This window comes from Zingiber officinale, chromosome 7A (genome assembly GCF_018446385.1).
Source record: "Zingiber officinale cultivar Zhangliang chromosome 7A, Zo_v1.1, whole genome shotgun sequence".
In the NCBI taxonomy this organism is placed as follows: domain Eukaryota; kingdom Viridiplantae; phylum Streptophyta; class Magnoliopsida; order Zingiberales; family Zingiberaceae; genus Zingiber; species Zingiber officinale.
Window position 1 is genome coordinate 843,582 of NC_055998.1, and position 25,403 is coordinate 868,984.

General features: G+C 44.1%; 4 protein-coding genes across 5 annotated transcripts; 3 read left to right on the forward strand and 1 right to left on the reverse strand.

Moving 5' to 3' along the window:
* The first annotated feature begins 453 nt into the window (after positions 1–453).
* LOC121999826 (E3 ubiquitin-protein ligase RNF12-A-like) lies at positions 454–1,318 on the forward strand. The gene is made up of 3 exons (XM_042554459.1): positions 454–909; positions 972–1,097; positions 1,169–1,318. The coding sequence occupies exons 1-3, from the start codon at positions 454–456 to the stop codon at positions 1,304–1,306; spliced, it is 720 nt and encodes a 239-aa protein (XP_042410393.1). The 3' UTR covers positions 1,307–1,318.
* Positions 1,319–1,393: 75 nt separating this feature from the next.
* Positions 1,394–5,921, reverse strand: LOC122000652 (plasma membrane ATPase-like). 2 transcript variants are annotated; one of them, XM_042555052.1, is made up of 14 exons: positions 5,794–5,921; positions 5,205–5,324; positions 4,051–5,121; positions 3,834–3,959; positions 3,651–3,755; positions 3,276–3,585; positions 2,953–3,191; positions 2,841–2,873; positions 2,682–2,763; positions 2,448–2,608; positions 2,305–2,370; positions 1,941–2,123; positions 1,691–1,860; positions 1,394–1,602 (listed from the first exon to the last, which is right to left on the reverse strand). In XM_042555052.1, exons 1-14 carry the CDS (start codon positions 5,842–5,844, stop codon positions 1,506–1,508), a joined length of 2,814 nt encoding a protein of 937 aa, XP_042410986.1. In that variant the 5' UTR covers positions 5,845–5,921; the 3' UTR covers positions 1,394–1,505. The 2 variants fall into 2 exon arrangements, with proteins under 2 accessions (XP_042410986.1, XP_042410985.1); XM_042555051.1 differs by having other exon boundaries at positions 2,197–2,370.
* Positions 5,922–8,905: 2,984 nt separating this feature from the next.
* On the forward strand, positions 8,906–10,537 carry LOC122001911 (vegetative cell wall protein gp1-like). Its single transcript, XM_042556893.1, has one exon. The coding sequence runs from the start codon at positions 8,906–8,908 to the stop codon at positions 10,535–10,537; it is 1,632 nt and encodes a 543-aa protein (XP_042412827.1).
* An 8,291-nt stretch (positions 10,538–18,828) lies between these two features.
* Positions 18,829–22,390, forward strand: LOC122000653 (4-coumarate--CoA ligase 3-like). Its single transcript, XM_042555053.1, has 5 exons — positions 18,829–20,037; positions 20,147–20,345; positions 21,609–21,822; positions 21,924–22,026; positions 22,119–22,390. Exons 1-5 carry the CDS (start codon positions 19,042–19,044, stop codon positions 22,233–22,235), a joined length of 1,629 nt encoding a protein of 542 aa, XP_042410987.1. The 5' UTR covers positions 18,829–19,041; the 3' UTR covers positions 22,236–22,390.
* The last annotated feature ends 3,013 nt before the right edge of the window (positions 22,391–25,403 follow it).

Genomic DNA, 25,403 nt, shown 5'->3' on the forward strand with positions numbered 1-25,403 from the left:
TGTTTGACCTAAAAGTTTGTTGTTTGGTGAAACAACCAATTGTCTCAATCTTCTTGATTCATCACATTCACAAAGAAATCATTCAGCAATAGCTAAATTGAATTATACCAAGTCAAGATCTAAACTATCGAGGTGCCTTTTCCTTATCAAAACCATCCAAGAATTAAGGCTGGATCCTATAATCCAGCATCTACATCTATATCCTTTTCCCATCCCCTCCCACTCTCCATTTTTTTCGCTGGTAGAAGTGAATAAGTTTCTGTCGAAGGGAGAGGATCTAATTTCTTCCTCCAAACTCTCATACATTCAATCAGGATTGTATATTCTAATTTCTGCAATTTCCCCCTCTTTTTCTTTGAAAACCAATTTTTTCGTTTGAATTCTTGCAAGAATCGCATCTTATTCATCATATATTCTTTTCCTCCATCGTCTAGTTTTTACTCTTCTGGATCCATGGCCATGTCTCTGGGTAGAAGAACAGCTTCTGGAATATTATTCACGCCCAGTGGCTTAAGCTTTACGTTCACTGAGAAATCCAGCACTGGAGAAAGAAGCCATGATCGACGACGACGACGACGTCGACTGGCTGATACGAACTCAAGCTGCAAAACATGCAAGCAGGTCACGAGAAACCCTGAAGAAGAAAGCACCGCAGCTCGTTGCCCCCGAGCAAATGTCGGAGATTGCACCCCGAGAAAACCGAAAACTCAATCTCACACGGCCTCGGAGAGAACCCCGCTCGGTGCCGCGAGAAGGAAACTCCCAAAAGAAGCTTTGCAAAACTCGGAACCACCTGCGATCGACGTGCCGTGGGAGGACGATGATGTCGTAGATGAGACAGAGAATCGCTGGTACATCTACGACCCTTACAGGGACATGAGGATGGACATCGATGATATGAGTTATGAGGTCAGTTCGATCTTTCACGCATACATCGATGCTCTGATCTAATTTCTTCCATGAGCGCGCAGGAGCTGCTAGACCTGGGGGAGAGAATAGGAACAGTGAGCACTGCCGTATCCGAAGAAGACCTGAGCAAATGCTTCAAGAGGAGCAAATACACCTCCGGAGACTCTGCTACTTGCAGCATTTGCCAGGCAACGAAAAAACACATCCTCTGTTTATTATTTTCTCTTTTGGATTCATGTGTTTGATCTTTAATTTTCAGGAAGAATTCGTGGAGGGGGATGAATTGGGGGAGGTGGCGTGCGGGCATGTCTATCATGCAACGTGCATAGAGCAGTGGCTTAAGTCCAAGAACTGGTGCCCTCTCTGCAAAGGCTCTGCGTCTCCGAGCTCTGCTTGACTCTCTGCAACAACTTTGAAGAACGAATAAACAGTAGAGAGAAGCCATTTTTTAAAAATATATATTATTATTATATATTGTACAACATAAATATTCACCTTGTAACAAAGGAGGTTGCAACGAGTCGAGATCGACGTTGCAAGACACTAAAAATGACAAATATCAATTGGAAATTATAAAGTAGAACAAGCTACATCACTCATACTGTGTGATGCTGTTGAACCGTGTTAACGTCGACCCCTTTCAGCTGGAACACTGATTCAACGTGTCCCTTGAGGGTTTGCATCTCGCGAAACCTGCGAGCAAACAGATGATTTTTTACTTGAAGTTAATTAATCATCACTAATCCGAGCTAGTGTTTCTTGTGAAAGCTGATAAATCTACCTCGCAACTTCAGCTCGCCTCTTGGCTTGCTCGGCCATTTCAGTGAGTTCTTTGTAACTGCTTCTGTCGGGCAGATCAAGCGTATGAAGCCCGTGCAGTGTTCTCTGTGCCATCGCCCATCGAGCTTCTCTCTCTTCCCTGCCGTAGTCCTTCTTGCTCGTGAAAGCAATCTGTGATTTCATTTGTGTCCAAAAAAATTCTTAAAGTAAGATCATCGGAGTATATAATGGCTATATATATATTTATGTACCTTCTTCTCGAGGAGGTTATTCCAAGCCTTTCCGCTAAGAACGTAGCGGATAAAAAACTTGAACAAGTCAAGAGGGAGGAAAGAAACGAGACTGTAAAGCCAGATGACGCCGGTCCAACCCCACCCGATTCCTTTTATCCTTGCAAATCCCCAGTTCGCGTAAACAGCTATGACAGTCGCAACCTGTGACAAAGAAATCTCTCTCGTCATCGATTAGGATCACGCCTAGCTCTCGTCGTCGAAAAGAGTTCCTTACCAGTTGAGCACCAACAAAGGCAGAGACTAAGAGAAGCCCAGGCAGTTCGGCAAAGCACCAACTGCGTGCACGCGTGACAAATATAAGAGCTTGGCTAATTATACTTACTTGAAGGTATAAAGCGGACATCATCTCCTCATCATTGTTTCTCAATGATCGAACTTTGAAATGATCCTGCATGTGAATGAGTGAATGATCCTGCATCGTTATGTCAATCTTATGCCAAGAACAGAGGAAGTGGCCGTCCTCACCGAGAAGAAGTCGGTGTCTCTCATGGCCCAGAAGAAAATAAGAGTCATCAAAGCCAAGTAACTGCCGAAAACAGAGCCGGTAGCAAATATCTCTTTCAATTTCCAGCTATCAGGCATTGGGGATGGCCTCACACGGTCCTTGGAGATCGTCATGATCGTGCCTGTAGATTCCCAATCAAGAGAAGGAAAAACGAGACGAAATAGAAAAAAAAGTTGAGAGTCAATCGATCTCACCATCATTGAGGACGGCGATGATTAAAATCATGAAGGGTGAGAAGTCGAACTTCCAGATCAAGGCAATAAACATAAAGCCGAGCTACAGAGGTTTTCAATTAAGGTCACGATGCATGGCCATCGATCGGTATCAAAGGCAAAAGCTTGAGTGAAACTTACAACGATGCGAATGGTTATGGAGACAGCGTAAATCTGCATCCCAAAGGATCAAAGAAGTAGCTAAAATTAACCATGGACGCAGAAAGAAACAGACAAAATCACTAGCAGTTACCGTATAGTTTTTCATCCTCTGGAAAATAGATCTGCTAGTGAGAACGGCACTGATGATGACGCTGAGCCCGGGCTGAGTTAGGACAATGTCAGCGGCGCTTCTAGCAGCATCCGTAGCACCGTCGACGGCTATTCCAATGTCCGCTTTCTTCAGAGCCGGAGCGTCGTTTACCCCGTCGCCTGTCATTCCGCATATGTGCTTCCTCTCCTTCAACTTCCTCACGATTTCATACTTGTGTTCTAGTTCATAAAGGATGTGAACCAATTATAAGATGATCAATCGTATACTCGATAATTTGATAACCAGAAATAACTCAGGCGAACCAGGAAAGACTCCGGCGAATCCATCAGCCTTCTCGATTAAATCATCTTCAGAAAACTCAGGAATCGAGGCATCCCTATTCTGATGGAACAAGGCAGAGGCAGGATACATATTCGTTCCCATCCCGAGTCTTCGACCCGTTTCCTTTGCGATGGCAAGCTGGTCGCCGGTTATCATCTTCACGTTGACGCCGAGGTCCAGGGCCTTGCGTATGGTCTCGGCACTGTCATGGCGTGGAGGATCAAACAGAGGCATCAATGCGACAAATTGCCAAGGATCTCCAGCAGCCTCCTTGGACTTCTCTGGGATCTCCTGCAGCACAGAGGGGGAATAATGTGTATAGGTAAACCAACTAACCGGCAAGAACAGGAGAGAACCTGTGTGGCGACAGCCAGTGAGCGAAGTCCTCGTTCAGCAAATCGATTGATCGCAGCGTGAACGCTTTTGCGGAATTCCTCGTTGCAGTCGCACAGGTTAAGAATCTATTCGCAATGAGGAATCATCATCAATGCCAAATTAATGAAGCGATCGAGAGAGGTGGAGCAAAGAACTGTATGTACCTGCTCCGGTGCCCCTTTGCTCACACGATACCACTTTCCATCGGCGTTGTCAATGTAGGTAAGGGCAGTTCTCTTGTCGACGGGATTGAACGGGAGAAAGTGTACTTCTTTTATTCCTTCTCTGGCCTATTTAATTAGGAGACAGCAGATAACAGTACTGAAGTTCTCGTGTCCTCTGTTATTCTTTGGATTATTATTCAAGGAAGTAGAAGCGAACCTCCTTCGGGTCAGAGAGCATCTTGACCATGGCGGCGTCGATGGCGTCCTGGTTCTCAATGCGCGAGGCTCTTGCGGCGAGAAGGACGACCTTGTTCTTGTTTACGGCCTCCATGAATAACTTAATCAGGTTCTTGTCGACGGTGAGACTGTTGAGAGTGAGCGTCCCGGTCTTGTCGCTGCACAAGACGTCCATGCCCGCCATCTCCTCGATGGCGGTCATCCGCTTGGTGATGGCGCCCTGCTGGGATAGCCGGTGAGAGCCGATGGCCATGGTCACCGACAGCACCGTGGGCATGGCGATCGGGATGCCCCCGATCAGGAGGACCAGCAGGTTGTTGATGCCGTCCCTGTAGCGGCGGCGCTGGATCGGATACATGACGATGACTTCGACGAGAATGCCCGAGGCGATGGAGCAGATGCAGAAGTTGCCAATGGCGGTGAGCACCTTCTGAAAGTGCCCCACCTCGTTGGTGATGTCGACGAGGTGTGCCGCCTTGCCGAAGAAGGTGCGGACGCCGGTGGAGATGACGACGGCCTCGATCTCCCCCTGCTTGCACGTGGAACCGGAGTAGACCTCGTCGCCCGGGTGCTTGCTCACCGGCATCGACTCCCCGGTTAATGCGGATTGGTCGACCCGGAGGGGGTCTCCCTCGAGGAGCCGGGCGTCGGCGGGCACGATGTCGCCGAGCTTGATGCTGATGACGTCGCCGGGCACGAGAATCTCAGCCTCCACCTCCTGCCACCGGCCGTCCCTCAGCGCCTGATAAGAGATGCGGACGAAGATCATCGCAAAGTAGATTGCTTTGGGGAAAGAGACGAGACGAGGGCTTGCCTTCGCTTTGGGGGCGAGTTGACTCATGAGGGCGGCGGCGGCGTTGCCCGCGTTGTTCTCCTCGATGAAGCTGATGGTGGAGTTAATCAGAAGAAGCATGACGATTCCGACGAAGTCCTGCCAGTCCGGCGGCTCCCCGTTGCCGTTCGCCAGGGCGATGGCCATGACGGCGGCCATCTCCATGACCCACGAAAGCGGGTTCCACATGAAGCCCAAGAATTTGAGGATCTTGCTCTCCTGCAGCCCATAAATCCCTCCTGCGATCAGCACCAGCTAGCTAGCGCTACGATTAATCGAAAGGAGGAGGCGAAAGGAACCACCTTTTTCTCCTCGAGCTTGTTGAGGTCGAAGATTTTGAGCCGGCTCTGAGCTTCCACGGAGCTGAGCCCCTCCCTCGTGCATTTGAGCCGCTCGAACACCTCCTCGATCGGGATGCGCTCCTGCAACCACAAGCACCCGTAAGAAAAAGCTGCGACTTTCATTCGATCGATCGACGGCCATGGCTAGCTTTTCCGGAGATTCTCGTGACCGACGGCGCCGCGTGAATCGACGGCGTAAAGCCACCCCATCTGCTCGTGATTGCCAGTTTAAAGCAGAGCCAGCGACACCGCGAACCAAATCAATGCCACCGGTCCGTACGTGACATTTATAATTAAAGTGTTTTTAAAGTGATCAAAAAAGAACAATTTTTTTTAAAAAAAAACTATTATTATTATTATTAAGAACTCATCATTGGTTATGCTTACTTTGACGGAAGGATTGCTTGCTAGCTAATGAAAGCGACGAGAGAGATAGAATCAAATGTTTTAGAATCCTTTCGTTTCCTCTACTTCTTCAATCTTACAGAATAACACTTAATTGTATCGAAGAACGAGAAAAGATAGAGGAAACTATCACTTTATGGATTACCAAATCAACGGTCTCGTCCTTGATAGCCTCCAAGCTTCTTGCATCACCCATCGATCTTTGCCGCACTTCGAAGAAGAAGAAGACGACGACGATGGTGAAGGAGAACGAGGGAGAGAAGGGCAGCGAAGCAACTATTCACCGAGCCTTATTTATAGTCCGCCGTACTCGGCGCCAAGGATCGCCTACTTCATCCAGGACAGGGTTCCTCCTTTTGTATTCCATAACGAAACAGCGAATCGCGTGAGTCTTACTTATGCCGTCCATCCGCGCGGTGTATGTTCCGGCGGACAATTGGCAGTTACTTCCGTTATAGAGCAGGAATATGCTCGCAGCGCTGCAAGGTGGATAGATCTTGCCCGTTCGTTTACGGGGGGGTCTTACGGATGCCGTCCATCCTGATCCTGATGCGTTAAATGTGGTGACGTTGGGATCTGTGCGGGACACGCGGTCGACGTATAGTTTATATTTGGAGAACGCGAAGATTCTCTGCGGATCAACGGATTCTGCGGGAAAGAATATTCAGGTATAGTTGGAGTGGTGGATGGGCAAAGGATAGATTCTGATGGGAATTGTATAACAAAATTACTTTTTTATTAAGATTGTCACAATAATATTAGACCAATTATTTCAACTAATATTACACTAATTTTAATTAAGTAATTTTCGAACTATTAAAATATTTGTGATAAAACCTTTTGTAATAATAATAATAATAATATGATAATTTAAAAAAAAAATCTTAATAAATCATTAAATATTTTTCTTGTTCATCTAACTTTATCATGTATCTATGGAAGAGTTTAAATATTAGTTGAAAAGGAGTTGATCCTTTGTCCTTAATTTTTATATCTTCTCTGTCCTATTTATCAATCCGATGAATTAAATTATATCTCAAAAATATTATACACGTTAAGAGAGATATTATACGCATCTCAAGAATATCACGACCGTCCGATCAATAAAAAGACATGAGGACACATGAGTTCGAGATAGAGGATCTGAACTCTTATGAGTTCGGGACAGAGGATCCGAACTTTCAGAAGAGTTCGGATCCTCTATCTCGAACTCCTGTGATCCTTCTGTCCCGTTCACTGATCAGACTGATCAAATTATATTTCAAAGATGTTGTGCACATCACGAAGGATGTTACACACATTTCAAGAATATCATGATCGTCCGATCGATAGGAAAACATAGGGACACATGAGTTTGGCGAGAGGATATTATCCTTTAAGAACTTACTAAATTATCCTTTAAGTACATACTAAATTTTATCTTTTTAATAACAAGCATATAATTAACATTTAAAATTTATCTTTTAAAAAATTAAACGCCTACTTTTTTTTAAAATATATATATATATATATGATGGAGATCCATTCAAAGTAATTGAAATTTGAACAACTGAATATTAATACAATAATTAGAAAAGAATAAAATAAAAAATTATATATATGAATTGGTCATCTTAAGTGCTGTCTATCTTATCGACAATATTTTTTTTTTATGTCTTGCATTAAGTGTTTCGAAAAAGAAAGAAAACATTAATTTATGATTAATTCAATTGCTAGAAATACAATCTAAAATACAACAAAATAGGTCACAACAATGGAGAGACGGGAGAGCCGCCGGAGCAACCACTACAAGAACGAGAAGCCCGCCGCAGCGGTGGCATCCACCGGCTGTTTCCGGTGCTGCTTCTCCCTCCGCCGCCCGACCGCCTCTCCATCCCACCACTCGATCCTGAACCCCTCCTCCTCCTCCTCCTCTTCGAACCCGGCGAAACCGCGGCCGGCGCCGCTGTCGTCCCTCTTCCGAGACGGCGAGGCCGCGGCGCACGCCTACTGGCACAGAGCGAAGGAGTTGGAGCGGGAGATACAAAACCTCAACCAGCGGCTCGCGGCAGAGTTGCGCCTCGCGGAATCCCTGAAGAACTCCGCAGTGCGAGAAGAAGACCATCATCAAATGCTGAGGCTCCAAGACGGAAGCTACCTCCATAAGATCAAGAAGCTCGGCCGGCCGTGGGGGAGCCTGGTCATGCAGGTTTCGACGCCGATGGTGGCCGAGAACGCCGTGACCGTCGAGGAGGTGAGATCCCTTTACAGAGCATTAATTCATATAATGCGCAGCAAAGTAGTGATCTTGGGCCGGCGCAGGTTTTGAGCGGCATGGCTTCGTGCAAGAGGGAGGAAGTGTGCAAGTACCTGGAGGAATCGATGCCGTTGCAAGACGTGAGCCCGCACCGATCGGGGGAGATCAGGGGGAAGAAAGTGGCGGAGGGATCGGAGGATGACTTCATGGAGGCTCTGCTTCTGAGCGCGATTGATAAGATGGAAAGTTTGGCGATGGAAGGGCTTCGGATACAGATGGGAACCGGCGGCGGCGGTAACGAGGTAGCCGAGGAGGAGAATCCGGAGAAGGCGGCGATGGCGAACGAGGACCGCGTTGTTCTAGTGGTGCTGATTCAGATCAGGGATCCGAAGGAGAGCTATGAGGCGGTGGGAGAGCTCATGATCGGACTGATCGAGTCAGATGCCGGAGAGGCCGCGGCCGGGAAAAAACTTGAATTGCAGGGGATACACATTGCCGGGATGAAGTGCACGACGGCGGCCGCCGCCGATGGCAGTGACTACATCTGGAGCACGTCGATTAAAGGTTGCAAAGGACTGCACAAAAGCTGCTGCTTGCATCTCGTCAGAAATCCAAACCGTTTTTTCGCACGATAGAAATTGATCGAATTCCAATGGCTGACCAAATGCATCGATCGGTATCTGTCTTCATGAACAAAACCAAGTTTGATTGTGAAACCATTTATATTAAAAATATGAAAAATCTTAGCTTTGATTGTGAGACCCAAAAGAAAAGGTCAACCTGACCATACAATCCCTTGACACAGTGATTTACCAGATCGATCACTTGTCTCTGTCTCTCCCTCACTCCCCCCTTCTTCTGCTCTCGTCCTCTTAGTTCAAGTGTTCCCTCCCTGTTTGTTGGAAATGGAACGGTCCATTTATAGCCTATATATCATCTTCTTCGATTAAATTGCTAGATAGAAAATTCGACCAAACTCTGCACTCAGCGATCTCCATAATTATTCGATTCTTCGGTTTCCATGGCGCGTCGTCTCTTCCTGATTCTCCATTATTTACTCTTCTGTTCTTTGGCGGCCTCTGCCTTCGACGTCACTAGCATCCTCTCGCAGTTCTCTGACTTCTCCACCTTCACTTATCTCCTCGCCCGCACTCGCCTCGCCGACGAGATCAACACCCAGAAGGGCGGCGTCACCGTCCTCACCGTCCAGAACGGCGGATTGCCCATCGCTGCCATGTCCGACCAACCCGACGACGTACTGAAGAAGATCCTCTCCCTCCACGTCATCCTCGACTACTTGGACGCCACCAGGCTCCGCAGGATGTCGACCCACACCGCCATCCTCACCACGCTCTTCCAAGCCTCCGGCCGGGCCTCCGGCTTCGACGGCTTCCTCAACGTTACTGACGTCGACAGAGGCGTCGCGATCAGCTCCGCGGCGCCGGGCTCCCCGCCGGGATCCTACTTCGTCAAGGTCTTGGCGACGCTACCTCAATCCATCTCCGTGCTACAGATCAGTAACGTCATTTTCCCTCCGGAGACGGGCGGCGCTTGGTCCGACGGCGGCAGAGCAGTAAGTCGCCGGTCCCCAGCTCCGGCACCGAATTGGGGACCTACTGCACCGGTGATGGACCCACCGGGCATGGGCGGCGTACCGCCAACGGCCACTTGGTGGTCAAATATCGTGATTCCACCTAGCGGGGAACTTTCGGAGCCACCGAGCACTGAACCAGCGATAATACCGGCATTCTCGCCTGAGAAAACACCTTCCGAGACGCCGTTTTCTCCGAGTACGGCACCTTCTCCGCCGACGCCGGCGTCAATGATCGGATTTCCACCGGGCGAGTCGCCAATCGTGGCGCCTGAACAACCAGATATGCCTACGTGGCCTCATATAACGTCGCCCCCTGACGCTTCCACGCCGACACCGAGCACGGTTGCCGAAGAAGCGCCGCCTGCTGTGTCACCCGACATCGCGCCTAGGCAACCGACGCGGCCCCCCATCGGGTTGCCACCTCGGACATCGCGGCGAACGCCACTGGCACCCGGAATGGCACCGGCTCTGCCGACGCGGCCACCGGGTGGGTCCATCGTCATGGGACCCACTCGACCGCCATCTCAGCATACGCCTGATATTCCACCGCGCAGGGAGCCGAGCATGGGGCCCACGTCACCGCAGCACGTTCAACCGCTGTGGCCGCCCAACATGGCGCCCACCCCATTCGGGTGGCCCATTCCGCGGTCGCCACCTGGCGAAGCGCCTGCCAGATCACAGAGAACGGAGCCCACGGAGTCACCATCTTCCTCCAGTAGATTGCCACCAGGTGCGGCGCCGCCACGGAAGCCACCTCGGATGGGCCCTGCTTCGACGCCAGTTGCCTCGCGAGTGCCGGAAATGGAACCGGTTTCACCGGAGTTTCCCGGCGGGATCGTTAGATTGCCACCTAGCTTAACCCCGTCGGCTAGTCGGCGGCGGCTGATCACGAAACAACCCTCTGAGGGGATGTTGATTGAAACCAACCCGACTTCGACGACGATTGATCCCACATCGCCTCCAAGAACCTCGGAGACACAGGAGGAGCCTCAGGGCGTGGCAAGAGTAAGTGTGGCTTTGGCCATTCTCGCCGTGCTTTTGGGCGCTTTTTGTCTATGAGTCTTGTTTTCTTTGTTTTTTTTTTCTTTTGTTGTTGTTAATGTAATTTCTATGTATGTGCTGGAGCTTGTAAACAAAACAAATTAATAAAAAACAAGAGAAAAAATAATTGTCTAATTGATTTGTTATTGTAGCATAGTAGACATATAATCATCATGCATATTATCTAACTGGCATATATATCAAAACTATTAAAACAAATATGGTGATGTTATACCATTTAAAATTTTAAATAATTATATAAACAATAAGAAGTATGATAATTGGGATTGGGATGTCATTGTCGTTTGCAATCAATTTAGGATCATTATTATGGTATGATCATAAAAGTGGAATTCGATAAGATCAGATAGTCAAAAGTTAAAGGGATGTGACAGTCAACAGTCAGAATAAAAAGAGAGTTAGATCCCTCACGTCATCAACCATGTAATTCCTGGTCCAACAAAGACATAGCAGGTCCCCAAGATCTGAGATATAAGATAGAGTTCGTACTCTTACTGACATGTTCCCTGACTTATCGGACTTCTCCAGCTCGGGCTGTGTAACCAGGCCTGGTACTTTCACTAAGATAACTCCCGGCTGGCCCTTTAGTGACCAAGGCGTGAAAGATGATTTCCTTGCCATAGCTCATCCTCCTCATCAAGACTCAAGTCGGGTGTTATATCTGAACGACCAGCTCGAGCTATCCGTAGCTACACCTCGGCAGGGCGGAAAGACTAAGCGACAACAATGTCAAGGAATCGTAATCTCCTGTTAGGAAATAACTGTCATACGTTAGGAAATATTTCAGTGGTCTGCTATCACCTACAAATGAAACATTTCTTCCACCAATAGGAGGCCAACACTCGACATTTTCTGACAACATGCAATTTCTGAAGGTACGCAGCGTCATATAAAAAGGGAGGTTCTCTCCCTTAGCTAGGTAGGCGCACATTTGCACTTGTCTTCTACAGTTCTTTTTTTCCTTCGTACACTATTCTTTTAAGGGAAAAAGTACCTGACTTGAGCATCGGAGGGTCTGCGCCGGAGACTTTTTCCCTAGTTTCTGATCTCTAACACTCTGTGTGCTTATTTAAGTGCGCGCAGAGTCTGAGTACCACCAGTTTCGTGACCACTATCCCTGAATTCCACAAGGGGGGTCCGTTTTTCCAGTGCACATACGCTAGGTGTGACAAAGTCACCTCTCCGTCAACACCAACGTCATCTCAGCCGGCCTTCGTCTGACTTAGATTCTGAACAGGATCAAATTTGGCGCCGTCTGTGGGAATCTCCTTCACCTGTTCTGGAACGTGACAATGGAGGACACTAGCAAGATCAACGTCACCATGACAGCCGGAGAGTACAAGCTGTTTAAGAAAGCCAAGAGGCGAGCGACTTCCGAAAGGCATACCACTGCTTTATAATCACGCAAGATGCCTGCAGTTTCAAAAGACCTTACCCACGTTTCGGACAGGGGGTCTAAGAGGAAACAACTCGAGGATTTCCCCCGAGCTTTCTACCGCGACCCCTGCCTAGAGTATTATAATAAGAAATAGCAGCATCAGGCCTCCACGGAACTAGAAATCAAAATATTGCCTTAAAGGCAAAAAAGGACGAACCAGCTTCTAAAACATCCCTCAATGATGATAAAATGTCATTTATGGTAAAAAAATTTAAATTTTTTTTTAGATCTAATAAATGTAATGAAGTGCAGGCCAAGAAAAGAAGAAAAACGAAAGTGAGATGCTATCATTACAATGAAGAAGGGCACTGCAAAGATAACTATCCAAAACTGAAGAATAAGGATAAAAGACAAACCCATATAAAAGTATAAAAATCTAAAGACGACGTAGGGCAAAACATCATCATCAGAATCAAAGATTGAAGCATATGCTGGACTTGCGTTGATGGCAAGTCACCAAGAAGATGACGAAACAAATTTATCCGAAATGAGTATCGAGAGCATCGATGAAAGGAGAGTAACGTTAGAGGGAAGCAACACTACAAGGGGAGCATCAAATAACGAGATTGATAAGGTAAGTCAGTTACAATCTCTACCTCCTAACAAGTTATACAAGTTTATTAAAATGTTTTTTAAAATTTCTGTCAATTAGAAAATGAAAATAAAAAATTATTAAACGATAACATAAAACTAAAAGGAACTCTAGCAAAATCTTGTCGATTAGAAAATTTTGACAAAATGAAAATTGAAAATAAAAAAATAAAAGCACAAATAGAAAATTTAAAGAATTCTGCATGTTTGAATTTCGCTACTTCAAATATTAGAAATTATCGAGAATTAAATTGACATTCTAGAGATATCATAAGGATCAAATTAGAAAATTATCATAAAAATTTATTCCTAGAAAGTATCTGACTAATCGAACCTATATTGGGTTTCGAAATCATGCTTAGATTAAAATCATTATGCATGTTTTAATTTTATTTAATATTTTTTGTATTTTTAAATTTGTTAAAATTTTCCAATAAATTGGTTTGTATACGTTTTGTTTGAAATTAATTAAATCTTAATTTTTTCCAAGGAAATGGATTTTATTATCTACTTGTAAGAAAATATTTTGAAATTTTTTGCCCGATATATTATTTCTTATCAATTTATGAATGAAATGTTGGTGCAGCGGAGGCCGGCAAGAGGGGGGTGAATTGCTGAAAACACAAAATAAAAATACCCTCCTCGGATTTCAACTCAATTAATGCAATAGTAAATAAAGTAAAGGCAGAAATAAAATTAAACCAAGCACGGAAATAGAAATTAAGTAGAAAACAGGATTTAACCTGGTTACAACCAAGGAGGTTGTTAATCCAGGGCAGTAAGAAAAAGCTCAGTAGAAAAATCTCCTTTGCTGAAGGCGGAGAAGCCTTTTACACTTTGGAAGCTTAGAACTATTGCTAGGAATGGCTACACAATGATTGCTTGAGTTGTTGTTGAATTCCTAGCTCCAGGGGCCTTTTTATAGCTCCTGGAAAGTCTATCTCTAGGGTCCAAGGCGCCTTCAACAAGGTTTAAGGCGCCTCCAACTCGATCTGCGGATAAAACTTTATCCGCAGCGCAAACGGTCAAACTGGACTGCTCAAGGCGCCTTAAACAATCATTCAAGGCGCCTTCAATGTGTTTAAGGCGCCTTCAAGGTTACTGCTACAGTAATTTCAGCCTCTTTGTCTTCTTTTTTCCAGCTTCCGAAGCTCCGTTCTTTTGGGTGATTGCGACCAACCGGAATAGGGCTCACCCGAACCCAATTCCCGGCCTTCTCCTCGAGCAGCCTTCCATCCCGGCTTAACGTCCCTCGAACGCTGCGCACGCTCTTCACGCCCACCGGAGTACTCTTCCGCAGCTCTCTCGTCCTTCGGACGCACCGAGCCCGTCGGCTCCCTTCCCGTGCCGTCCTTCTCGCTAGCTGCGTCTTCCGCTCGACTTCCTATGTTCCTAAGCTCCTGCACACTCAGACACAGGGATCAAACACAGCAGGACCTAACCAACTTGGTTGATCACATCAAAACTACCACGGGGTCCAACAATCTCCCCCTTTTTGATGTGCATCAACCCAAGTTCAAGTTAGGGTTAAAATAGACATAAAAAGTAATTTAAAGAAAAAATTACTAAACTAACAAGTTAAGCATAATTTTTTTTTTTGTAATTAGTAAAATTGCAACACTTTTTATAATAACAGAAATTTCAAAATTTTCTAACTCCCCCTAAACTTGTATTTTTCTCTCCCCCTTTGATCACAGCAAAAATGGGGTTAAAAAAATAACCTAAGTTAAGTGAAATGTATAGAATTTAAAAAAATTCTAATTCAAAAACGAATTTTTCCAAACAAAAAAATTCTAAGTCAAATTTTTGAATTTTAAAAAAATTTCTAAGACAAAAATTTTCCAAAAAATTTCTAAGTCAAATTTGATTTAAAAAATTCTAAGTCAATAAAAAATTTCTAAGTCAAATTTAAATTTTTGAATTTTCACAATCGACTTTTTATTTTAAAAGATTTAAGAACTTTTAAAGCATTATTTAATTCTAGTTTAATGTTTTTCATAAAGTTAATTAAACATTTTTATTTTAGCTTCCAGGTCGTGGCGAGGCACTAGGCCTTCTTGGTTATTGAGCAACAACCACTTCCTTAGACAAAGCTTTCATAAAGAATTTCAATATTTAATTTTCTCACTGTAAGCTTTTAATTTTGAAAAATTAATTAGCATGATTTTGGAACCCAATAGAGGTTCCTACCTACAGGGTTATTCGGATACTTAGGGGTACATAATTTTTGGGTATCCTTCTAAGTCGGCCCTGATGGTTTCTAATATACCAGTTCAATTTTCCATAAACTTTAATTTTTGAATTTGGAAATCTATTTAAACATGTACTATTTCTTAATTTCTCAATTTCTAATTTTAGATTTTTATTTTCAGATTTCAAATTTTTATTTTCTTTTTCTAATTGATCTAATTCTTTAGACAAAGCTTTAATAAACTCAAAAGATTGTTTAGAGTTTAGGCACGTACCTTACTTACCTCATCTTGCGATGCTCCCCTTCATCATTGCTTTCTCCTTCCGATGTTCCTCCCCTTCATCTATGCTCATTTCTGACGAGCGTTTCTTCTAGCTGATGGTTGGCCATCGGTGCTAGTCCCGAGAATTCTTCGATGTCTGACTGAGGATGATGAATCGACCAAGTAGCCTTCAGGTTCTTGTGCTTGGAGGATTCGGTTTCTTGTTTGATTTTCCTTTCTTTCTCCTTTCTCTTTAATTTCGGCGTCATCCTTGATGTGCCCTTCTTCGATTGTAGCAGCGAACCGTCCTTTTTCTTTGTTGATGCCTCTTTTTCTGCGGTCTAAATTTATTAGAATTAAAAAACTTATTGAACCGTTTTACCAGTAGTGCTGCTTCGGATTCATCGCCCGAGGCTTCGGAGTCAGAACCGATTACTTTTGCCTTTAGAGCTATGTTCTGACCGGTCTTCTCTACTCCATTTGGCTCTGAAACTCGAGATTCGTGAAGTTCAAAAGTCGAAAATAACTGTTCTAACGTACTTACCTCGAGGTCCTTAGAGATGTAGTATGCATCTACTAAGGAGGCCCACTCTGGAGTTCTCGGGAAGGCATTGAGCGCGTACCGGATAGAGTCCCGGTTGGTTACCTCTTCTCCAAGGTTCGTTAGTTGCATTATCAGCTCCTTGATTCTCGCTTGGAGTTGCGCTACCTTCTCGCCTTGGTTCATCCGGAGGTTCGTCAACTGGTTCCGGAGGATGTCGCGCTTTGCTAGCTTCGCTTCGGAGGTACCTTCGTGAAGTTCCAGGAATTTTTCCCAGAGATCTTTCGCGGAGTCGTAGCTTCCGATCCGGTTTACCTCCTGCGGCGGCAGAACGCTGAGTAGGTGGAACTCAGCCTTTCCGTTGGCGACTAAATCGGCTTGCTCCTTCTTACTCCATGTGTTTTCTTCTTTGTCTTTCGGCGCTGTAAAACCATATTTCATTGTAATAAGAATATCAAAATCCGTTTTAAAAAATACCTCCATTTTGCGCTTCCATGTGGCGAAGTCTCCATCGAACTTCGGGGGATGGATGTTCGCTCCGGCCATCGTCTTGATCGTAGTGCTTCAGTTGGCGGTTAGTCCTTCTGAGGCGATCAGGCTCTGATACCACTTGTTGGTGCAGCGGAGGCCGGCAAGAGGGGGGTGAATTGCTGAAAACACAAAATAAAAATACCCTCCTCGGATTTCAACTCAATTAATGCAATAGTAAATAAAGTAAAGGCAGAAATAAAATTAAACCAAGCACGGAAATAGAAATTAAGTAGAAAACAGGATTTAACCTGGTTACAACCAAGGAGGTTGTTAATCCAGGGCAGTAAGAAAAAGCTCGATGAAAAATCTCCTTTCTGAAGGCGGAGAAGCCTTTACACTTTGGAAGCTTAGAACTATTGCTAGGAATGGCTACACATTGATTGCTTGAGTTGTTGTTGAATTCCTAGCTCCAGGGGCCTTTTTATAGCTCCTGGAAAGTCTATCTCGAGGGTCCAAGGCGCCTTCAACAAGGTTTAAGGCGCCTCCAACTCGATCTGCGGATAAAACTTTATCCACAACACAAACTGGACTGCTCAAGGCGCCTTAAACAATCATTCAAGGCGCCTTCAATGTGTTTAAGGCGCCTTGAGGTTTTCACGCTACAGTAATTTCAACCTCTTTTGTCTTCTTTTCTTCTCCTCTTTAGCTTGAAGCTCCGTTCTTTTGGGTGATTGCGACCAAGGAATAGGGCTCACCGAACCCAATTCCGGCCTTCTCCTCGAACAGACTTTTCACGTCCCTCGAACGCTGCGCACGCTCTTCACGCCCACCGGAGTACTCTTCCGCAGCTCTCTCGTCCTTCGGACGCACCGAGCCCGTCGGCTCCCTTCCCGTGCCGTCCTTCTCGCTAGCTGCGTCTTCCGCTCGACTTCCTATGTTCCTAAGCTCCTGCACACTCAGACACAGGGATCAAACACAGCAGGACCTAACCAACTTGGTTGATCACATCAAAACTACCACGGGGTCCAACATGAAAATCATGTTTTGAATTTAAAATTATTTCATAAAGTTATTTTTTTAAAAAAAATTTTTTATGATAAAATATCATGTTCTCTATCAAAGAATTTTTTTACTGTTATTGAATTTTCTATGATTTTTTTTTACAAAATATTAATTTTTAATAGTATTTTTTTTTTCAAAAATCAATCTTAATTTTTTTTTCAAAAATATAACTTCTATTTTACATATTGATAAACATATTGATAAAAAGATGCAAGAATTTTTTATCTCAAAATATCTTTGTTATGTATTTTTTAAAAAAAATGCATTTTATGTTGAAAATAATTTATTTCTGCTAATATTATTTTCTTTCATCCGTGAAATTTTTATCTTTATTTTAGATAAGCCTATTTAACAATTACCAAAAATTTTAGAATTTTTCAATGATTACAAATAATTTAAAAATTATTTCTTCTAAACCCATTTTTAAATTATAAAAATTCAGTTTTTTGAATATTAATTATATGTGTTATCCTTAGAATTATTACACCTTCTTTGAGTATTGGGGTACCAAAGACCAGAGCAACGTTGATTAAAGGCATTCTTACTACTTAATCAACATAATAGATAGCTCATATCCTCCCTTCTCTAAATCATGGCAACTCGATCAACATTTCAGCCACATCATTCCAGCTATTCCATCTTTTCAGCTTTTAGAAAGGATCAATATTGGTCTATAGCTTTCATAAAGGATCAATATTGGTCATAGATGATTGGACTATAAGAATTATTAGAAAAACGACTGATTAAAATAAATAAATTTTAGCTAAAAAGAAAAATTAAAATATATTTTTATTTTTGACATTTATTCAATGGTTGACTAGTTACTTTTTTTAAGTACTTAAAATATGATTTTAATAATCATTACAAGAAATTAAATATGCTCATATTGATAAAAATAATTTAATATGAGATAAAGGTAAAATATTGATGTTGTTGATTCGTTTGATAAAGCAATTAAGTTAATTGTAGTAGCTTTTTTTTATATTAATTGTTCATATGAATCCAAGGTAATAATAAGGGTGCACGAAGAGAACATAAAGAAGTCGAGAGAATTTGGTTCGTCAACGATGAATAGTTGTTCATTCATTCATGATTACTCTTTTAACGACAAATTCTTTCTAATTTCTTCTCCAAAATTAGTAATTTATTATTATTTTTTTATTTCGTACTAATTCCTCACCGCAATAGAAGCAACCGACAAACTTATTATGACAAATATGATAACTTAATATATAATGTTAATAATAATTATGAAATAATAAAAATTATGATAATTATGTTTATAGTTCGAATATAGTAAAATTTGTGTTATCAAATTCCCAACGCTATGCACGCTTTTAATAATTAAATGGCGAACCACAAAACATAGAGTGGAACATTTTTTATTATTAAAAAAAAAAAAAAAAAAAAAAAGACAGAAAGAAAGTCGTCTTGGTATCGATCGTTAGCGGTTGGTTTTGACAGCTTTGAGCTCACCTACCAATAATTGCTACCTAATTAGTTGCGACTTACACCAGTCCCAACCAAACCATTCCTTTCAGTGGGAAATTCCCAGCGACTCAGAGAGCGACTCCATTTACATCCGGTCACGATCGAGTTCGGACCGTGTCAAAGTCGGACTCGATCAACACGCTGCCCTGACTCGATCAACCAGCGTTTGCGTAATCTGCCGCGCCCAACCGGCCGGCCCCTTGAACACGGAAACGGCCCAGGCTTTGCCCATTGAAAACAATTAAGTCAACCTTTCGACGCTATCATGCCGTCCACGTAGGTTCACCGACCCTCGCCACCGGCTATATTACGCCGCGGCCCTTTCGTATTCCGGCAGGGGAGAGCAGAGAATTCATCTGATTGACCTGAAGCAATCGAGGCTCTTCTTCTCTCCTCGCCTTCTACCTCCGCTGCTGGTAGCACTGTCGTCGGCTGCTGAGGGAATTGTCTCGGGATGGGTTCGATCGCGGTGGAGGAGGAGGTTATTTTCCGGTCCAAGCTGTCGGACATCGAGATCAAGAACGACATTCCCTTGCACGCCTATTGCTTCGAGCGGCTCCCCGAGTTCGCGGACCGCCCGTGCATCATCGACGGCGCGTCCGGGGTCGTGCTCACCTACGCGGAGGTCGACGCCGCGGCGCGGCGCTTCGCCGCGGGGCTCCTCCGGGCGGGCGTCGGCCGGGGGGACGTGTTCATGATCCTCCTCCGCAACTCCCCGGAGTTCGTGATCGCTTTCCTCGCCGCGTCCCACGCCGGGGCCGTCGCCACCACCGCCAACCCCTTCTACACCCCCGGCGAGATCCATAAGCAGGCGGCGGCCGCGGGGGCGCGCGTCATCGTCACGGAGTCGTGCTACGTGGAGAAGATCCGTGAGTTCGCAGAGGAGCGCCGCGTGGGCATCGTGACGGTGGACGACGACGGAGGCGTCGGCTGCCTCCGCTTCGCGGAGCTTCTTGCCGCGGACGCCGGGGAGCTGCCTGCCGCGGAGATCGATCCCGACGACGTGGTGGCGCTACCGTACTCGTCGGGCACCACGGGGCTGCCCAAGGGCGTGATGCTGACGCATCGGAGTCTAATCACCAGCGTCGCGCAGCAGGTGGACGGCGACAACCCCAATCTGTACTTCCACGAAGACGACGTGCTCCTGTGCGTGCTGCCGCTGTTCCACATCTACTCTCTCAACTCGGTGCTCCTCTGCGGGCTCCGGGTGGGTGCCGCCATCCTCATCATGCGGCGATTCGAGGTGGCGCCGCTGCTGGAGCTGGTGCAGCGGTACAGGGTGACGGTGGCTCCGGTGGTGCCGCCCATCGTGCTGGAGCTGGCCAAGAGCCCTCTGATGGACGGGTACGACCTGTCCTCCGTACGGATGGTGATGTCCGGCGCCGCGCCGATGGGCAAGGAGCTCGAGGAGAAGTTCATGGCGAAGCTCCCCAACGCGCGGCTCGGGCAGGTGAGTGCCTCTAGTGGGGCCCGCCGCACACCCGCACAATTTTCGACCGACTATTTTCTGCTTATTTTAACTAATTCGGGGAAGGAGTTTGAAATTTGAAATTTGTTAGGGTTATGGGATGACGGAAGCCGGGCCGGTGCTATCGATGTGCTTGGCGTTCGCGAAAGTGCCGTTCGAGGTGAAGTCCGGCGCTTGCGGCACCGTGGTGCGGAACGCGGAGATGAAGATCGTGGACCCTGACACCGGCGCGTCGCTCGGGCGCAACCTGCGCGGCGAGATCTGCATCCGCGGATCCCAAATCATGAAAGGTAATTCCATCTCTTCGATCTTTGCCCCTAGCATAATAATCAATCGATTTTGGAGTACTCAGGCATGTTCCTTCTGTACAAGCTGTTCGTCAGTTTCTTTCTTCGTTCCCCTACTGTCTGATCCTTCTTGTCAATATGCGCGTTGTGATCAGGAACGCAAACAAATTTCATGTGCGCTCGCGTTAGATTGCTTGCCAGTTCTTCCGCCGACCCTGTAGACGTTGACTTGTCAAACATGGATAAAATATGATTCACGCGACCCATTATGCATAGTAGATTGACTTATTTTAGTTTAACCTACTCTCTAACAACTATTTTCCAGTGAAGAAGCTGCAATGGAGAAGATTTATAGTTCATGTATATGTGTCTTAATTAGGTACTTACCCTCCCCTAACCTAACCTGACCTAAATCAGCAGCAACCTAAACAAGCTTCTGCTAGAATGAACTGTTCAATTGATTAAGAAATTGTTGTTTTTTTTTGAAGCGTGCATGATCACATCATGATAGCAGCTGGTCCATCCTTGTTGTTTACTTGACTTAATCATATGGCCAACTTGCTTATCCCATAAATAATCTTAACTTGAAGGCATACGAAATGTGTAGGTCCACCATTGTTTTGCATGATTATCAGGCTGGCTCCCATCACATGGGACATGCATGCTGCACATTCTGCATAAGTTAGGTCGTCCTTTATGTATCAATATTTGGTGGTTTGGTGTTGGTTGGTAGAGTTGGTGTGTCTTAGTAGCCATTTGCTCACCTTGAAGCTGGCTCTCATTATTTGTTACTGATCGTGACATCCAAACTGGAGGGGCCATCAAATATATTCTTTGATTGGATGCTTTAGTTCATTTTGATCTATTAATCCAATGCAGTATTTCTAGACTGACCTGTTTGACCGATTCAATCGGAATCTATTTAGGAGTTATTTCTTTGATGGATCTGAACTGAACTCCGTTGTGGAAACAGAATGTCATATCTTTATAATTACTAATTCACCTGTTTATAGCTTGAACTTGTTTACTTAAAATTTAGTGTGGTAAGTAATATGTAGGAGGATCATACCAACTTTTGACACACATAACACCATCGACACATCCTTCACTTTGTGATGCCAAAATTACATTGAGAATTACAACAGAAAATTTGAACTTCCGAAAAGAAGGCTGCTCCAATTAATTTGGATTGATCTTGCCGTTCTGAAGGAAAAAAAAAAAAGAAGAAGAAAGGATGACTGAAGTTTGAATTGGTGAATTGTGCAGGTTATATCAATGATGTAGAGGCCACAAACAACACCATAGACAAGGATGGTTGGCTGCACACAGGAGATATAGGCTTTGTGGACGATGACGATGAGGTCTTCATCGTCGATAGGCTGAAGGAGATAATCAAGTACAAAGGCTTCCAGGTAGCCCCAGCCGAGCTTGAAGCACTACTTATCACCCATCCGAACATCGCCGATGCTGCGGTAGTCCAGTGAGTTCCGGACTGAAAACTTATAGTTCATGTTATTGATGTTGAAAAAGTCATGGTCATGATTGGCAGTCACAACGCTCTTGGTGACTTGTGGTTTGCAGGATGAAAGATGAAGCAGCAGGGGAAGTTCCTGTTGCTTTTGTTGTGCGATCGAACGGGTCACAAATCACTGAGGATGAGATCAAGCAATACATTTCCAAGCAGGTACAACTAAAGACCAATTTTTGTTATCACCTTTTCGATCTGTTCATCATATTTGAAGCATTTTAATCAGACTCCGAGTTTGACTCTCGCAGGTGGTGTTCTACAAAAGGATCAACAAGGTTCTCTTTACCGATGCCATTCCGAAGGCGCCCTCTGGTAAAATTTTGAGAAAGGATCTCAGAGCAAAGCTAGCAGTTCTTTTTCCATGATGCCATCCGTTTCGATGTCACAAATACATCATCATCTTAAATCTTTAATTTCTTCCCTGCTTTTGTGTTGTTGGTCTGAACATGTTCGGATTGGTGCTCTGATACCAAGAGAAACTATTGGTTTATTATTTGCTATACAAATTGAGTTTGTATTATACTGACGGTGCATGCATTTTGTTGAACGAAGGTATTCGTTAAACTTTATAAATGAAAAACTCATTGGATTCTGTAACAATTGGTGCAAGAACACAATCTTTTTACCTCGACCATCCACAATCCTCACTAAATATACTGATACGGATTAAGGGGAACGAACCCTTCAAGTGACTGGAAGTCAAAGTTGAAAGGATGGGGTAATGTCCAATCCTAGTCGAGCATAAGGTTTTTTTTTTTTTTTTTTTTTTTTGGTATATGCTCGGATGGGAAATACTGGCCGAGTCCAAAGGTTCTTAGCCTTATCAAGTATGTATCATGCAAAGGGACAGATAGAGGCTGACCAACTGAGGGATTTTGTGCATGTGCCTGGACGGACATAAATTTACCCGAGACAAAAGGCATTCAGCTTTATAAAATTTTTATCATACGTTCGGCCGAGCAAAAATCGAACGAATGTGAGGATGCTTGTATGCTAGACCGGGCAAAGTCCGGTCGAGCCAAAAGGCACTCAGTCTTATAAAATTTCTAGCATACATTTGGCCGAGCGAAGATAGAACGAGTGGGAAGATGCTTGTATGCGCTCGACCGGGCAAAGCCCAACCGAGCCTAAAGTCATTCAGCCTTATAAAGTTTTTAACATACGTTCGGCCGAGCGAAGACCAAATGAGTGAGAGGATGCTTGTATGCGCTTGATCGGGTAAAGCTCAGCCGAGCCTAAAGTCATTCAGCCTTATAAAGTTTCTAACATATGTTCGGTCGAGCGAAGACTGAACGAATGTGAGGATGCTTGTATGCGCTCGACCCGGCAGAGTCCGGCCAAGTCTAAAGGTACTCAGCCTTATAAAGTTTCTAGTATACATTCGGCCAAGCGAACACCGAACGAGTGTGAGAATGCTTGTATGTGCTCCCGGGCAAAGCCCGACCAAGCCTAAAGTCATTCAGCATTATAAAGTTTCTAGCATACGTTCGATCGAGCGAAGACCGAATGAATGTGAGGATGCATGTATGCGCTCAACCGGGCAAAGCTCGACCAAGCTTAAAGACACTCAGGTGGCGTTTGATTTAGAGGTTTAGAAATGAGAGAATGGATTCATTCTCAAACCTTATGTTTAGTTGATGAGAATGGAATCAAGATTTTGGAATGAATCCTAAAAATTTGGGTATGGATGAAACCTACTCCCTCCCTTGGGTTTTGATGGAATGGGAATAAGAATTAAGTTTGGACGAAAATACTCTTAGTATATTTGTTCAATTTTTCTTTCATTTCACTCTCTCTCCTTATTCTCTCTCATCATACTTACTCTCTCCTCATTCTATCATCACATTTTCTCTTTCAACATACTTTCTCTCTCCTCATTTTCTCTCATCACACATTCTCTACCATTTTCTCTCTATATTCTCTCTCATCACACACACTCTCTCATTATTTTCTCTCTCTTCATTTTCTCCTAATTTTTTTATCATACTTTCTCTTTCATCATACTTTCTCTCTCCTCAATCTCTTTTACCATACTCTCTCTCTCTCTCTCTCCATATTTCTTCTCATCACACTTTCTCTCTCTTCATTCTCTTTCATCACACTCTCTCTCCTCATTCTCTCTCATTTTAGATTATCTACTATTTTCTCTTTATATTCTCTCTCATTATTTTTTTCTCTCTTCATTCTCTCCTTATTTTTTCATCATATTTTCTCTCTCATCAATCTCTTTTACCATACTCTCTCTCCATATTTTCTCTCATCACACTTTCTCTCTCTTTATTCTCTTCCATCACACACTCTCTCCTCATTTTCTCTCATCACACTTTCCCATTCTTCATTTTTTCCCTTCACACTTTCTCTCTCATCACATTTTCTCATCATACTTTCTCTCCTCAATCTCTCATTTTCTCTCATCACACTTTCTCTCTCTTCATTTTTTCCTATCACTATTTCTCTCTCAGCACATTTTCTCTCTTATTATACTTTTTCTCTTCTCAATCTCTTCTATCACGCTTTTTCTCCTCATTTTCTCTCATCACACTTTCGCTCTCTTCATTTTTTCTCATCATACATTATCTCTCATCATTCTCTCTCATCATATGTTTCTCTCACATTCAACTTTATCTTCCATCTAATTGTTTATCTTATTTTTCTCTAAGGGTAAAAAAGAAAATTTAGGTTCATTCCGATTGAAAATATTTAACTAACCAAACATTAATTTTAAGAATGATACCCAAGCTCATACCCATTCCCATTCCACTATAATATAATACCCATTCCCATTCTGATTCCCAGGAGAGAACCAAATGCCACCTTAGTCTTATAAAGTTTCTAGCATACATTCGGCCGAACGAGTGTGAGGAGGTTTATATGCGCTCGATCGGGCGAAGCCCGCTTGAGCCTAAAGTCATTCAACCTTATAAAGTTTCTAGCATACGTTTGGTCGAGTGAAGATCGAACAAGTGTGAGGATGCTTGTATGCGCTCAACCGGGCAAAGCTCGACCGAGCTTAAAGATACTTAGGCTTATAAAGTTTCTAGCATACGTTCGGCCGAGCAAAGACCGAACGATCGTAAAGGTGCTTGTATGTGCTCAACTAGGCAAGGTCCGATCGAGCTTAAAGGCACTCAGCCTTATAAAGCTTTTAGCATACAACCAGCTTAATGACCGGCCAAAATTATATATAACAGAAGGTATTTTTAATATAGGACCGACTGAGATATATTCAGCAGAAGGTATTTTTAATATATGACCGGTCGAGATATATTCAATAGAAGATATCCTTAATGCATGGTCAACCAAGATATATTCAACAGAAGATATTTTTAATACATAATCGGTCGGGATATATTCAGCAGAATGTATTCTTAATGCATGATCGGCCGAGATATACTTAATAGAAAGTGTTCTCATGATACGACCGGTTTAAGGATTGGCAAGTATCTATTTAGTAGACAAGTAGTCGACAATTTCATGACAGTCTGATAAATTTGTTTGGAAATATTCTCTCGAAGCTTCTTCATTCATTAATC